General features: G+C 52.6%; 2 protein-coding genes across 4 annotated transcripts in view; both read left to right on the top strand.

The window, feature by feature from the left end:
- The window catches only part of LOC126574319 (chromodomain-helicase-DNA-binding protein Mi-2 homolog), an 8,298-nt gene extending 1,492 nt beyond the window's left edge, over positions 1-6,806 (top strand). The window contains exons 2-3 of the mRNA XM_050234451.1: positions 1-5,943; positions 6,028-6,806. The exon at positions 1-5,943 is cut by the window's left edge and continues 513 nt beyond it. Of these exons, the coding sequence (XP_050090408.1) occupies positions 1-5,943; positions 6,028-6,194 (6,110 nt within the window). The 3' untranslated portion in view covers positions 6,195-6,806. The remainder of the gene's footprint in view (positions 5,944-6,027) is intronic.
- Positions 6,807-7,455: 649 nt separating this feature from the next.
- The window catches only part of LOC126574556 (6-phosphofructo-2-kinase/fructose-2,6-bisphosphatase), a 12,616-nt gene continuing 7,571 nt past the window's right edge, over positions 7,456-12,500 (top strand). For all 3 annotated transcript variants that reach the window (XM_050234820.1, XM_050234819.1, XM_050234817.1), the window contains exon 1: positions 7,456-7,756. In XM_050234820.1, the coding sequence (XP_050090777.1) occupies positions 7,465-7,756 (292 nt within the window). In that variant the 5' untranslated portion in view covers positions 7,456-7,464. The remainder of the gene's footprint in view (positions 7,757-12,500) is intronic.

Genomic DNA, 12,500 nt, shown 5'->3' with positions numbered 1-12,500 from the left:
CCGACGTGAAGATTGAGTACACGGAGGACGATTTCGAGAGTTTGGTCACGTTCAAGATGTTCCAGACGCACGTTCGACCGATACTGCAGAAGGAAAACCCGCGAGTGCCGACCGCCAAGCTGATGATGCTGGTTGCGGCCAAGTGGCGCGAGTTCTGCGCCCAGAACCCCAACATCCCGAGTGAGGATGCAGCGGGTGCGGGAGAGGACGAGGCACCCGAGACACCGGAGTACGTACCGAAGTCGAGCCGCTCGCGTAGCAAGACCGAGAACAAGCACGACGACATGGTGTACGATGATGAGGAGGAAGAGGAAGAGGAGGAAACACTCGAGCGGGAGCGATCGCAGCGCAAGAGCAGCAAGAAGGCGAGCAAAAGTGGTGGAAGCAGTAGCGGTGGCAGTAGCACCCGGAAGAGTAGTGGTGGTGGTGGTAGCAGCAGCAGTAGCCGGAAGCAGAAAGTCCCAACGCTGAAGATCAAGTTCGGAAAGCGCAAGAACGCTAGCTCGGACGAGGAGCAGGACGCGAGCGGTGCTTCGGAGCGTGATTCGGATGCCGAGTTCGAGAAGATGCTACAGCAATCGGAGGAAATGCCCGAGAAACCGGAGCGTGGTGAATCTTCTTCCGGTGCTGGTGGTGCTGGTAGCTCATCGGCAGGCACTGCCGCCGGTGCCGAGGGTGAACCATCTTCAGATCAGCCACCGGTGCGCAAGAAGGCCAAAACCAAGATCGGCAACAAATCGAAGAAGAAGAGTAAGGCAAAGAAGAGCAAGTTTTCGGCGGATGGAGGCGAAGAGGGTGAACACGAGCATCAGGATTACTGTGAGGTGTGTCAGCAGGGCGGTGAGATCATTCTGTGCGATACCTGTCCCAAGGCGTACCATCTGGTGTGTCTGGATCCGGAGCTTGAGGACACACCGGAGGGTAAGTGGTCTTGCCCGACGTGTGAAGCGGAAGGGCCAGCCGATGAGGACGATGATGAGCATCAGGAGTTCTGTCGGATCTGCAAGGACGGTGGGGAGCTGCTGTGCTGCGACAATTGTCCCTCGGCGTACCATACGTTCTGTTTGAATCCACCGCTCGATGACATTCCGGATGGGGATTGGCGTTGCCCGCGCTGTAGCTGTCCACCGTTGCCGGACAAGGTGCAGAAGATTCTGACCTGGCGCTGGACCGATAAACCGATACCGGGATCAGCGGAAGAGGCCAAAGGAGGCGCACCACAGCAGCCAACTCGTCGCCGGGAGTACTTTGTGAAGTGGGCCGAGAAGTCGTACTGGCATTGCGATTGGATTACGGAGCTGCAGCTGGACGTGTACCATCCGCTGATGTTCCGCTACTATACGCGAAAGTACGACATGGAGGAACCGCCGAAGCTAGAGGAGGCTCTCGATGAACAGGACAACCGGTACAAGCGTATCCAGCGTATGAGGGAAGGCGGTGCGGACATTAACGAGACCGAGCTGGAGGAAAAGTTCTACCGGTACGGTGTGAAGCCCGAGTGGCTGATGGTGCACCGTGTTATCAACCATCGGACGATGCGCGACGGTCGGACGCTGTATTTGGTAAAGTGGCGCGAGCTACCGTACGATGCGGCTACCTGGGAGGACGATGAGGATGACATTCCGGGACTGAAGATGGCCATCGAGTACTATATGGATCTGAGGGCCAACTGTTCGCAGGACATTGGTGGTGGTAGTTCGGGTGGTGGTGGTGGTAGCAGTAGCAGCAAAAAGAGCAAGAAGAAGGGCCGCCGTCGTGTGCGCGAGCTAGAGGAAGAGGAGCGTACGGTGGGGCTGAAGCGCTATACACCTCCACCGGAGAAACCGACGACGGATTTGAAGCGTAAGCTCGAAGTGCAGCCACCGTATCTGGACGAAACTGGCATGCGACTGCATCCGTATCAGCTCGAGGGTATCAACTGGTTGCGTTACTCGTGGGTCCACGGAACGGATACGATCCTTGCCGATGAGATGGGTCTGGGTAAGACGATCCAAACGGCCACCTTCCTGTACTCGCTCTACAAGGAGGGTCACTGTAAGGGTCCGTTCTTGGTTGCGGTACCCCTGTCGACGATCATCAACTGGGAGCGTGAGTTTGAAACGTGGGCGCCCGATTTCTACTGCATTACGTACGTCGGCGATAAGGAGTCTCGATCGGTGATCCGCGAGAACGAGCTGTCGTTCGAGGAGGGTGCCGTGCGCGGTGGCAAAGCGTCACGTATCCGCGCCAGTTCGATCAAGTTCAACGTGCTGCTGACGAGCTACGAGTTAATTACGATCGATGCAGCCTGTCTCGGGTCGATCGATTGGTCGGTGCTGGTGGTGGATGAAGCCCATCGGCTCAAATCGAACCAGAGCAAGTTCTTTAAGGTGCTAAATGGTTATAACATCGCGTATAAGCTGCTGCTGACCGGTACACCGCTACAGAACAACCTCGAGGAGTTGTTTCATCTGTTGAACTTCCTCAACAAGAACAAGTTCAATGAGTTGGCCGAGTTCCAGAGTGAGTTTGCAGACATTTCGAAGGAGGAGCAGGTGAAGCGACTACACGAGATGCTTGGGCCGCACATGCTGCGTCGTCTAAAGGCGGACGTACTGAAGAACATGCCGACCAAGTCGGAGTTTATCGTGCGCGTGGAGCTGTCGCCGCTGCAGAAGAAGTACTACAAGTACATCCTGACGCGTAACTACGAGGCACTGAATCCGAAGGGCGGTGGTGGTGCCTGCTCGCTCATTAACATCATGATGGATCTGAAAAAGTGCTGCAACCATCCGTACCTGTTTGCGGCCGCCGCAGAGGAGGCAACGCTCGGTCCCGGTGGTAACTACGAGCTGCAGTCACTGACGAAGGCCGCCGGCAAGCTGGTGCTGCTGGAGAAGATGCTGAAGCTGCTGAAATCGCAAGGTCACCGAGTGTTGATCTTTTCGCAGATGACAAAGATGCTGGACATTCTGGAGGACTTCCTCGAGGGGCTCGGGTATAAGTACGAGCGCATCGACGGTGGCATCACGGGCAGCATCCGTCAGGAGGCGATCGATCGTTTCAATGCACCCGGAGCGCCACAGTTTTGCTTCCTCCTGTCGACGCGTGCCGGTGGTCTCGGTATTAATCTGGCCACGGCCGACACGGTCATCATTTACGATTCCGATTGGAATCCCCACAACGACATCCAGGCGTTCTCGCGTGCCCATCGTATCGGACAGGCGAACAAAGTGATGATCTATCGGTTCGTGACGCGCAATTCGGTCGAGGAGCGTGTCACGCAGGTGGCCAAGCGTAAGATGATGCTGACGCATCTGGTCGTACGGCCCGGCATGGGTGGAAAGGGTACAAACTTCACCAAGCAGGAGCTGGACGATATTCTGCGCTTCGGAACGGAGGAACTGTTCAAGGAGGATGGCAAGGATGAGGAAGCGATCCATTACGACGAAAAGGCGGTGGCGGAACTGCTCGATCGGTCCAACAAAGGTGTCGAGGAGAAGGAGAACTGGGCGAACGAGTATCTGTCTTCGTTCAAGGTGGCCTCTTACTCGACGAAGGAAGACGTTGAGGAGGAGGCGGAAACGGAGGTCATCAAGCAGGAGGCCGAGAACTCCGATCCGGCCTACTGGGTTAAGTTGCTGCGTCACCACTACGAACAGCACCAGGAGGACCTCTCGCGAACGCTCGGCAAGGGCAAGCGTGTGCGGAAGCAGGTCAACTACACGGACGGTGGCGTTATCCAGACAGATCCGGTGAAGGAAGATTCCACCTGGCAGGAGAACGTGTCCGATTACAACAACTCCGACTACTCGGGCGCTTCGGATGAGGATCGTGATGAGGATGACGAGGAGAGCGAACTGGGACGGCGCAGTCGTCGGCGTATCGAACGGAAGGAGGCGGAACGGGACAACCGGCCACTGCCACCGTTGCTGGCACGTGTCGGTGGTAACATTGAGGTGCTCGGATTCAATGCAAGGCAGCGCAAGAGCTTCCTCAATGCGATCATGCGCTACGGCATGCCACCCCAGGATGCGTTCCATTCGCAGTGGTTGGTGCGTGATTTACGTGGCAAATCGGAGCGCATCTTCAAGGCGTATGTGTCACTCTTCATGCGTCATCTGTGTGAACCGGGTGCGGACAATGCGGAAACGTTTGCGGACGGTGTACCGCGGGAAGGTCTCTCGAGGCAGCACGTGCTCACGCGCATTGGTGTGATGTCGCTGATCCGGAAGAAAGTGCAGGAGTTTGAGCACATCAACGGATACTACAGTATGCCGGAGTTGATCAAGCGTCCCTGCGAACCGGTGAAAGCCCCGCAGCAAATGTTGGTAGCCGCTGGTGCATCCGGACTTCCGGCAATCGCGGGTACCTCGGGCATAGCATCGCAACAGGGCGCTCCCGAAGGAGGTACGGCTTCGACATCCGCTGCTACCGCTGGTACCAGTGAGACACCGAAATCGGCTACGACGAGCACGAGTGCTACACCGGCCACTAGTGCCGCTCCAAGTCCGGCGCCAAATGCTGCCCCTGCCGGGGACAAGGATGACGATGCGCAGACTGACAAGGAAGGAAAAGAGGACAAGAAGGTAGCAGCAGCGGAGGAAACAAACAGCACCGGTGGGGAAGAAGGTCCTGCGAAGAAGGAGAGCACGACCGCCACCGGCTCCGAGACGGACAAGAAGCCAACGGATGCTAATGAGGAGGGTGCGGATGGTGAAGGAGAGAAAAAGAAAGAGGAAAGCACCGGTGGCGCTGCTACAAAGGACGAACCGATGGAAATCGGTGATGACGATGGCGATAAGCCCAAGCGGCCTGCAGCGGATGATGGCGCGGTGAAAAAGGAAGAACCAGGCGCGGCCGAAGGCGAGGAGAAGGTGAAATCCGAATCGTCGGATGCAGCCCCACTCGAGCTGAAGAAGGAATCGTCTGGTGATGTGAAGAGTGAGAAGAATGACGAGGACAAGAAACCAGCAGTGGCCAGCGGCGGTGAGACGAACAGCGCTGGAACTGGTGAGGATGGTGCTGCTGCAGAGAAGGCAGCACCGAAGAAGGAAGAACCACCGTCCACGGCGGGTGCAGGCGATGACGACGATGATGATGATGATGAGGTGAAGATCGTCGAGGTTAGCAGTGTGGTTCCGGCTAAGAAAGAATCTGATGTGAAACCTACGGTCACGGCAGCACCGCCTGTCCCAACGACAACCACCACTACCACCACGATCGACGATGATGACGATGACGATGATGTGGTGATCGTGAAGGATGACGATGAGGAGATCGTACGCAAGCCGGAACCGGTCAAGGAGAACCTGGAGGTGCACAAGCGTGCCTTCATGTTTAACATTGCGGACGGTGGCTTCACCGAGCTCCATACGCTGTGGATCAACGAGGAGAAGGCAGCGGTACCGGGGCGTGAGTACGAAATCTGGCACCGTCGGCACGACTACTGGCTGTTGGCCGGTATCGTGACGCATGGGTACGGTCGGTGGCAGGACATCCAGAACGACATCCGGTTTGCGATCATCAACGAACCGTTCAAGATGGATGTTGGCAAGGGGAACTTCCTGGAGATTAAGAACAAGTTCCTCGCTCGTCGCTTCAAGCTGCTCGAACAATCGCTCGTGATCGAGGAGCAGCTACGCCGAGCGGCACTACTCAATCTGGCCCAGGATCCGGCCCATCCGGCGATGGCACTGAACGCGCGCTTCGCCGAGGTCGAGTGTTTGGCCGAATCGCATCAGCATCTGAGTAAGGAGTCGCTCGCCGGCAACAAGCCGGCCAATGCCGTGCTGCACAAGGTGTTGAACCAGCTCGAGGAGCTACTGTCGGATATGAAGTCGGATGTGTCACGGTTACCGGCTACCCTGGCCCGCATTCCGCCCGTCGCCCAGCGGCTACAGATGTCGGAGCGTTCGATCTTGTCCCGATTGGCAGCAACCGGCAATACGGTGCAGCAGAACCGTAAGTCTCCATCTTTAGCGGTTGATCTGGCTGTTTATGTTGGCGCAATTCTTATAATCCCCTCTTTCTCTCTCTTCCTTTCAGCACCTCTCTCACAGTTCCCGCAGGGTTACCAGGGCACGACGCTGCCCGGATTTGCGGCCGCTGCTGCCGCTAACTTTGCCACCTTCCGGCCCACCTTCTCAGTACCCGGACAGCCGGCCAACTTCCCGAGTGGTGGCGGTTCCGGTAGCTCCAGCTCGAGCAAGTAAAGCAAGTCGCGCTGCTCTCGTGTGTCGAATTTCTCTCGATCAACTCAATAAGCCGACGATGCTTATCGCTGCTATCAATTCCGTTCCGCGGTTCGCGGTATTGCGTACCGATAAATGGGAGAGATAATCCTACTCTGCAAAATGTGGAGGATGCGGAGGTTATCAATGTAATGTATCATTTTCTGTGTCAAGAGGATGACGTTCTCGTTCTCTTCCACTGGGCGATTCGATTTAGAATTAAAATATCTCCTTTTTTTAATCTATTCTACTATAAGAAGTAAACAAAATGCAAGTAATACACACAAACAAACAAACACGACACACACTATTGCACATACTAACGGGCAGTTTGAAGATGGCGCGAATGCAGGAGTCTGTTTAAGGTTTAAGGCACTAGAACTTGGAGTACGGTTTACCATAAGTTTTCAGTGTGACAGGACTTTACGCGAGATTGAAAAGCGGGGGAAGAGATGGTGTGCCCGGATTACTTCAAGATCTATACAGTGTGGAAGAAAACGATTACGGATAAGTTGGTTAAGTGAACTATATGAATAGCAGCATCACCAGCAGCAACAATAAAAAAAAAGTAGTAAAAACAACATTCAAAAACAACCCCAGTGTTTCTGCAGTATACTTCCGTCGTGTATGAATGCACGTGCAACATGTTAACAGTTGAGAAAAATGGTGTTTGCCAGAAATGGTCAAAATCTTCTTAGTATTTTAATGGTCAGAACAAAATATTTTCACAAGCAGTTTGTGCACCAGTGACTTGAAATTCGTTCCGAAATTGAGAAAAAAAAAACTACCGAGAGAGTGTTGGACACGCAAGCTGCAAGCCCAGTCACAGCTTGCTATGTTTGCTATCGTTGGCGTTTCAATTGCCTTCTTTTAGGTCATAAAAACATGCGTTTGGTAGTTGTAGCAGTCGAATCGGTCGACACATTTCACTTTTCTCCCGACGATTCTCTGGAAAAATGAGTAAGCAAAAAGATTATCAACTTTGTTTTAACTTTTTATTTGAATTTCAGGCAAACGTAACAAACCGGTGCGGCACTTTTTGTTGGTCACCATGCAACGGTCGACCAGCGTGCTTCTCTCTCCATCGTGCTCGCGAATTCGGTCAAACCGCGTTTGGCTCTCTTTCTCTCTCTTCCTCGCGAGTGATTCGCTCTTCTGTCCGAGAAAACGGCTTATCGCCGAGATAGCGGGGGATCCTTGAGATTCTCGCAAAGTTCCGCGAGTGTCATTTTCGTTCTGTGGTTCGTTCGGTATGGACGCGTCGGTCGCGAGTGCGCCCCCAGTAGCATCAGAATCATCAACAGCCGCTGGCCCAGCGATGTCGTCGACGGCGGTACCGGCAACAGCACCGACTGCCGCGGTTGTGGCCGCCGCTATCGCGTCCCGTTCGCTGCGTGTGCGTACCTCCAGCCAGAGTGGAAGCCGGCAAGCCGGAGAGGCGCTGAACGAGATCCAGCTCTGCCCGAGCGCCATGTCCGAGGGGACCCGCAAAATGCTGCCCCCAACGACCGAAACCATCCAAACGAAACCGTTCCCGATAAGAGGTGAGTTTGGGGAAAAGAGCGGCGGGGGGGGCCATGGATTACGCGCCCGTGGAAACTATGGCAACGATGGATTTAATTGGCGGCTTCTCGGTTGCTTTATGTGTTGGTGCTCTCCGGTGCGGTGAGGGAGAAGTGCGTGCTGACGACGACGCGCGGTATCACGCCACCTTGCGCTCGCGGCGGCGGTGTGGTCATGAACGTGACCGCTTCTCTGGCATATGTGTGTCTGTGCGCGTGTGTTTGTATGTGTGCTCCTGAGGGAGAATTATGGGAAGATATGCTCTGACGACTGGCGGGAGATGTCGCGATGATGATGATGATTGTTTGATGGATGGACGCGCGCGCGTTCCGGTGGTCCACCGGATCCAAGCACGCCTTGACTGCTCCCGGAACTGTGGTTTCGCGCGTGGGGACAATGTGTTGGAATGCTCTTTCTCTCGCCGGGGGAATCACGAAACGGAGTCACCGTCCGGGACGCGACACGAGAGGGGTACGGCAAAATATTCGAATATTTCAAACTAAAAATAGATTCCCGGTTAAATGTTGAATCGAATCCACGTTACAAACACACACCCATCAGAGAAGTAGTAACTGGGCAGCGTGAGCTCGGGGGGTCACCTAATGCTGGTCTGCTGTGCCGGGTGGGTTGTGAAAATGGTTCAAAATGTTGCGGACAACGTTCGCTCAGATGGTCGGATTCTAGCGTGCTTCTTATCACACCCCAAAATCCCGCGGGTCAGCTGGTGTTGGTTGTGTGGTGATGATGCTCGTGGTTATCGTTGTTTTTGAATGCAGTTTTTGTTTCCGTTCCGTACGGGGCTTTTTCTTTGGCACCCCTGACTCGTTACGAAATCCTGGCGAAGCATGATGGACAGTTTGACGAGCGGACGTTATTTTGTTGCTGTGCAGGATACAAAATACAACTACAAGTATGAATACGCCCTGGTATTAGAATGGAAGTGCAACAACGGTGTTCAATGAAGGCGTAGCTATAACGACCTTGAATACACGTTTCTGATGGAATGTGCACGAGATGCACTGAATTATATCCCTCTATAAATCACTGGGCATATCATGAGGCTGATGACGCCACACAGAGAGACCACGCATCGTTTTTCTGAAGAACACTAGATGAGTAGGCCATACCGCGCAACCACTCATCGGATGTAGCACCTGATAAGCAATTACTCAGCTTCACTACCTACCTCACACGGTTCTCCAGTTGAACAAAAGCTTAACCGGGCGTACATGTCCGCTTTTCCGTATGAGCAAGAGCAAGAGAGCATTTTAATGCTGCAATCCAACGACATATGTTTCGCTGTCCCACATACGTCCCCTTCTTCATTGTGCATCTTCATGAAACAACAAGTGCTTCTCTTTCTCGACTAGCCTACCAAGTTCATATGGGACCGTTGCCTTGGGGACTAAATCTGGTGAGCGCATAAACGGGTATTCATTAGGAGAGAATGACTACAGGATACTGTTGCAGCAGGTTGCCGGCGGTCCTGCATTCAATCACAATCACCAACGCCCTTGAACTTGAGCATAATGGGGGTCGGTCGGTGCCACATGCTGACGGTGACATTCCCTTACGTGTGCTGAATACTTATTCAAGCAAGGACCGCAACTGTTCAAGCGTTTGCAAATGCAACCCACGGTTGACGTCCACGGATGTGCGATACCCCGGCCATCCTAATCAGTGTTGTAAGGATTCCTTCGAAGCAGTAGGAATGCAATTGGTTGAAGGTCTAACAAAATCCATCAAAACAGACCCCCTATGCCACGAGCCACTTTCACTACTCCATCAATCGATCACAATATTAACAGCTGTTGCTAGCAGGGAATGGCTTCTGTTTAAATATTATCTTATTGATTGGGTTGACTCCCCTCACCGAACCGGTCTACATTATAGGGCCCGCACACCGCACTGTGTGATAATACGAAGGAATGAATAATCAATTAACGGCACAACAATCTAGGGGATGGTGGGGCTACGCCGCATACCACCCGGGGAACAGTATCTTATCCACGTGCATGACATGGGGCCACCATGCTTCCCCGAGACGCCACCGTTGAACTTGGCCGAATGAGCGTGAAGGGATCGATAAGATAGCGCCATTAACTGGCCGGATCTGTCGTTACGCGGTTCCGGGAATGAGTGATAAGAAGTGTTAAATCCTTTTCATAAACAGGGCCAGTAGGAAGCGCGGAATTATTTCACAACAAATACCGACCTTTGATGGACGCTAGGTTGCTATGATTGGCGGAGACGCCAAAAGGAAGCGCCAACCACAGTAGCCCTTGAACCGTAATTGGATATATTGGTTTGCTTCCGGTTAATGGCAAGGCCTCCTCTTCTTCTTCCCCGTCAAGAACCGACCAAGACGTAATGAAAAGGAGTAGCAAGGTCAAAGTATGCTCATTACCGCACCAATCGACTACTAGTGCACGAACCTAGTTTGTGCATTAAACGGCCCGAGGACATGATTGACGGCAATAACCTCTGCTTGTCCCGGTTCTTGGCGGGATGCCGCAGCTGCGTAGCCACCTAATCTGATCCGATAGTGGAAAACGCACTGATACCGCTCCGCATCGCAAAATGAGGTTGTCCGTGACGCAAATGATCTGCTGATGCTCCGCGACGCAATCAACACATCCCAATACGTCGATCGCCGATCAGCTTGAGCCGTCTTCCTGCGGAGTCCGCGTCTTCCGATGACCACAAGGTCGTCGATGATCCCGTAATCGGTTACGTGTAGTAGCGTGGCGCCTGATAATGTGCTTTCGCTCTGGCGGTTCTTTACCGCGCTCTTATCAGCCAACTGTGCTTATGCTCCTGCCGTTTAGAGATGGCACCGTTGCGTTGGTTGAGCGAAAGTGATTGCACAGCACGTTGTTGATACGGGTTTTCGGGGGAAAAGTGAAACTGTTGCCAGGGCCTCTTAGACAGGGAGAGGACCATTATCATTTGACCCGATGACAAAGGGCGCGGGCATTGTTTTCGCTATCACCAGGACACCATACGATGCGGCACTCGTTATTGTTGGAACCACCTTACCTATCTTTTTCTTGGCATGGCCTAGTAAAGAATATTGATACTAAAACCGGTGATAAAAGACGTAGTATCGCGTAGTGAGTCGCTTCGGTGCATACTGCAGTGGGTGACGCGCATTCGCTGACAGTAAGATATCTTATTTCCAGTTTATCGCATTCCCGCGAACGCTATGAAGCGTGAAGAGAGGTGGTATCACGCGGGAGTTGCTTGGCGGTTTCGCACCAGTTGATGATAAACAAGCGCGATGGGTGTGTTCGTCGCGATGTGAGCTGAATTGCGGCCAAGAATCGTGCGCAAACTATTTGCCAATGCTGAGAAATGGATTTCAGATATAATTAGAAGCACTTGGTAGCATTTTGTAGTCTTTTCTGCTCCAAGCCAAAAGAATATTATTATCGGTTAGAATAGGGTTCTTGAGGAATAACATTTGAGCTTCCTCAATTTGATGGCATTTTAGGTGTTCTATAGAAGTACAACTTACATGGTTTCAAACAAACAACTGAACAACCTTGAGACAAAGTGTAAAGAACTCGTTCATGTGACGCCTTAGTCAACTATTGGACTCGATTGACTCGCCCTAAACACGTGGTTCGACTTACAATCACCAGTCAGATGATCTCAAGGTCAGCGCCCTTCGTTTGGGAATGTTTGATATTTGTTTTGCCTAAACTATTTCCTGCGTTGCTTAATCCGGTATCCTCTCCACGAATCCATTCCGTATGATCTTTTTGTTGACACAAGCTTGGTTTCAACCGGTTTGTTATGGATTTTGCATGAAATGTTCACTCGCGATAAGACATTCGCTTCCATCGGCGTCAATTTGAGCAAGAATTTGTTAAGCATCTTAATTGATATGCTTTTAGCGCTATAGCGTGATACATAAAATTGCTAATAGGTGTTCCTCCACTCCTCGTACCCTCAGTCAGCTCTAGAATGTGCAGCAGCAATTCCTGATTCCTTCAAAAGGCCTGCACGTCATAAGGTGTGCAGGATGTGGCACGTGTATTGGACACGTTTTGGCGCGAACAGATCGTCACACCTGCTCGCTATGAGGCGTCGGGTGGTACACGGTTCACTTGCGTCCTCATTTCCACAACCAATTATTGATTAGCAATTAGAGCGACGGTTGATGAACGCGCCGTGCAACTGGTCCACTAGGATCGTGTTGACAATTTCGTTCAATTTGATCGGCGTAGTAGTCGTGGAAATATCTTTGGCCCCATTTTTGGCATCATTATCGTTCGGGGTTTGGGTTGCATGTCTCCTAGCACGCGCTTAATTGTCACGCTGCTCGCACAACATCAGTTCGATCACGGTCTGGTCACGTGACTTAAATTTGGCCGTCCATCAAGAGGGTCCCCGTGCTGATGATCGTTCCATCGCCAACGTTGGCGTTGCGGTGACGTCCGGCATCCGGTGAGAGAATCAGCTCAAAAAAAGACATCAGTAAAGTGGTATTTTTGGTACGGGATAACGGCAAAATGGAGACAAATTCGCGCTCCCTCCCTTGGTTGGCGCTTCCCGGGATCCGGTTTTCTTAAAACATTCGTCATTTGTCCGGTCGCCCGTTGACCTTCACGCCACTCTACCGACAATCAACTCGCAACGGCGCCAAGTGTATAGCGTGTTGTCTCAAAGAGAAGTTGAATTCTAAACTGATTCATGTGAGGATGTCACTTGGATTCTTTC

The sequence above is a fragment of the Anopheles aquasalis genome, chromosome 3 (assembly GCF_943734665.1).
Source record: "Anopheles aquasalis chromosome 3, idAnoAquaMG_Q_19, whole genome shotgun sequence".
Lineage (NCBI taxonomy): Eukaryota > Metazoa > Arthropoda > Insecta > Diptera > Culicidae > Anopheles > Anopheles aquasalis.
The sequence above is the reverse complement of the archived record's forward strand: the minus strand, read 5'-3'. Positions and strand labels throughout refer to the sequence as shown.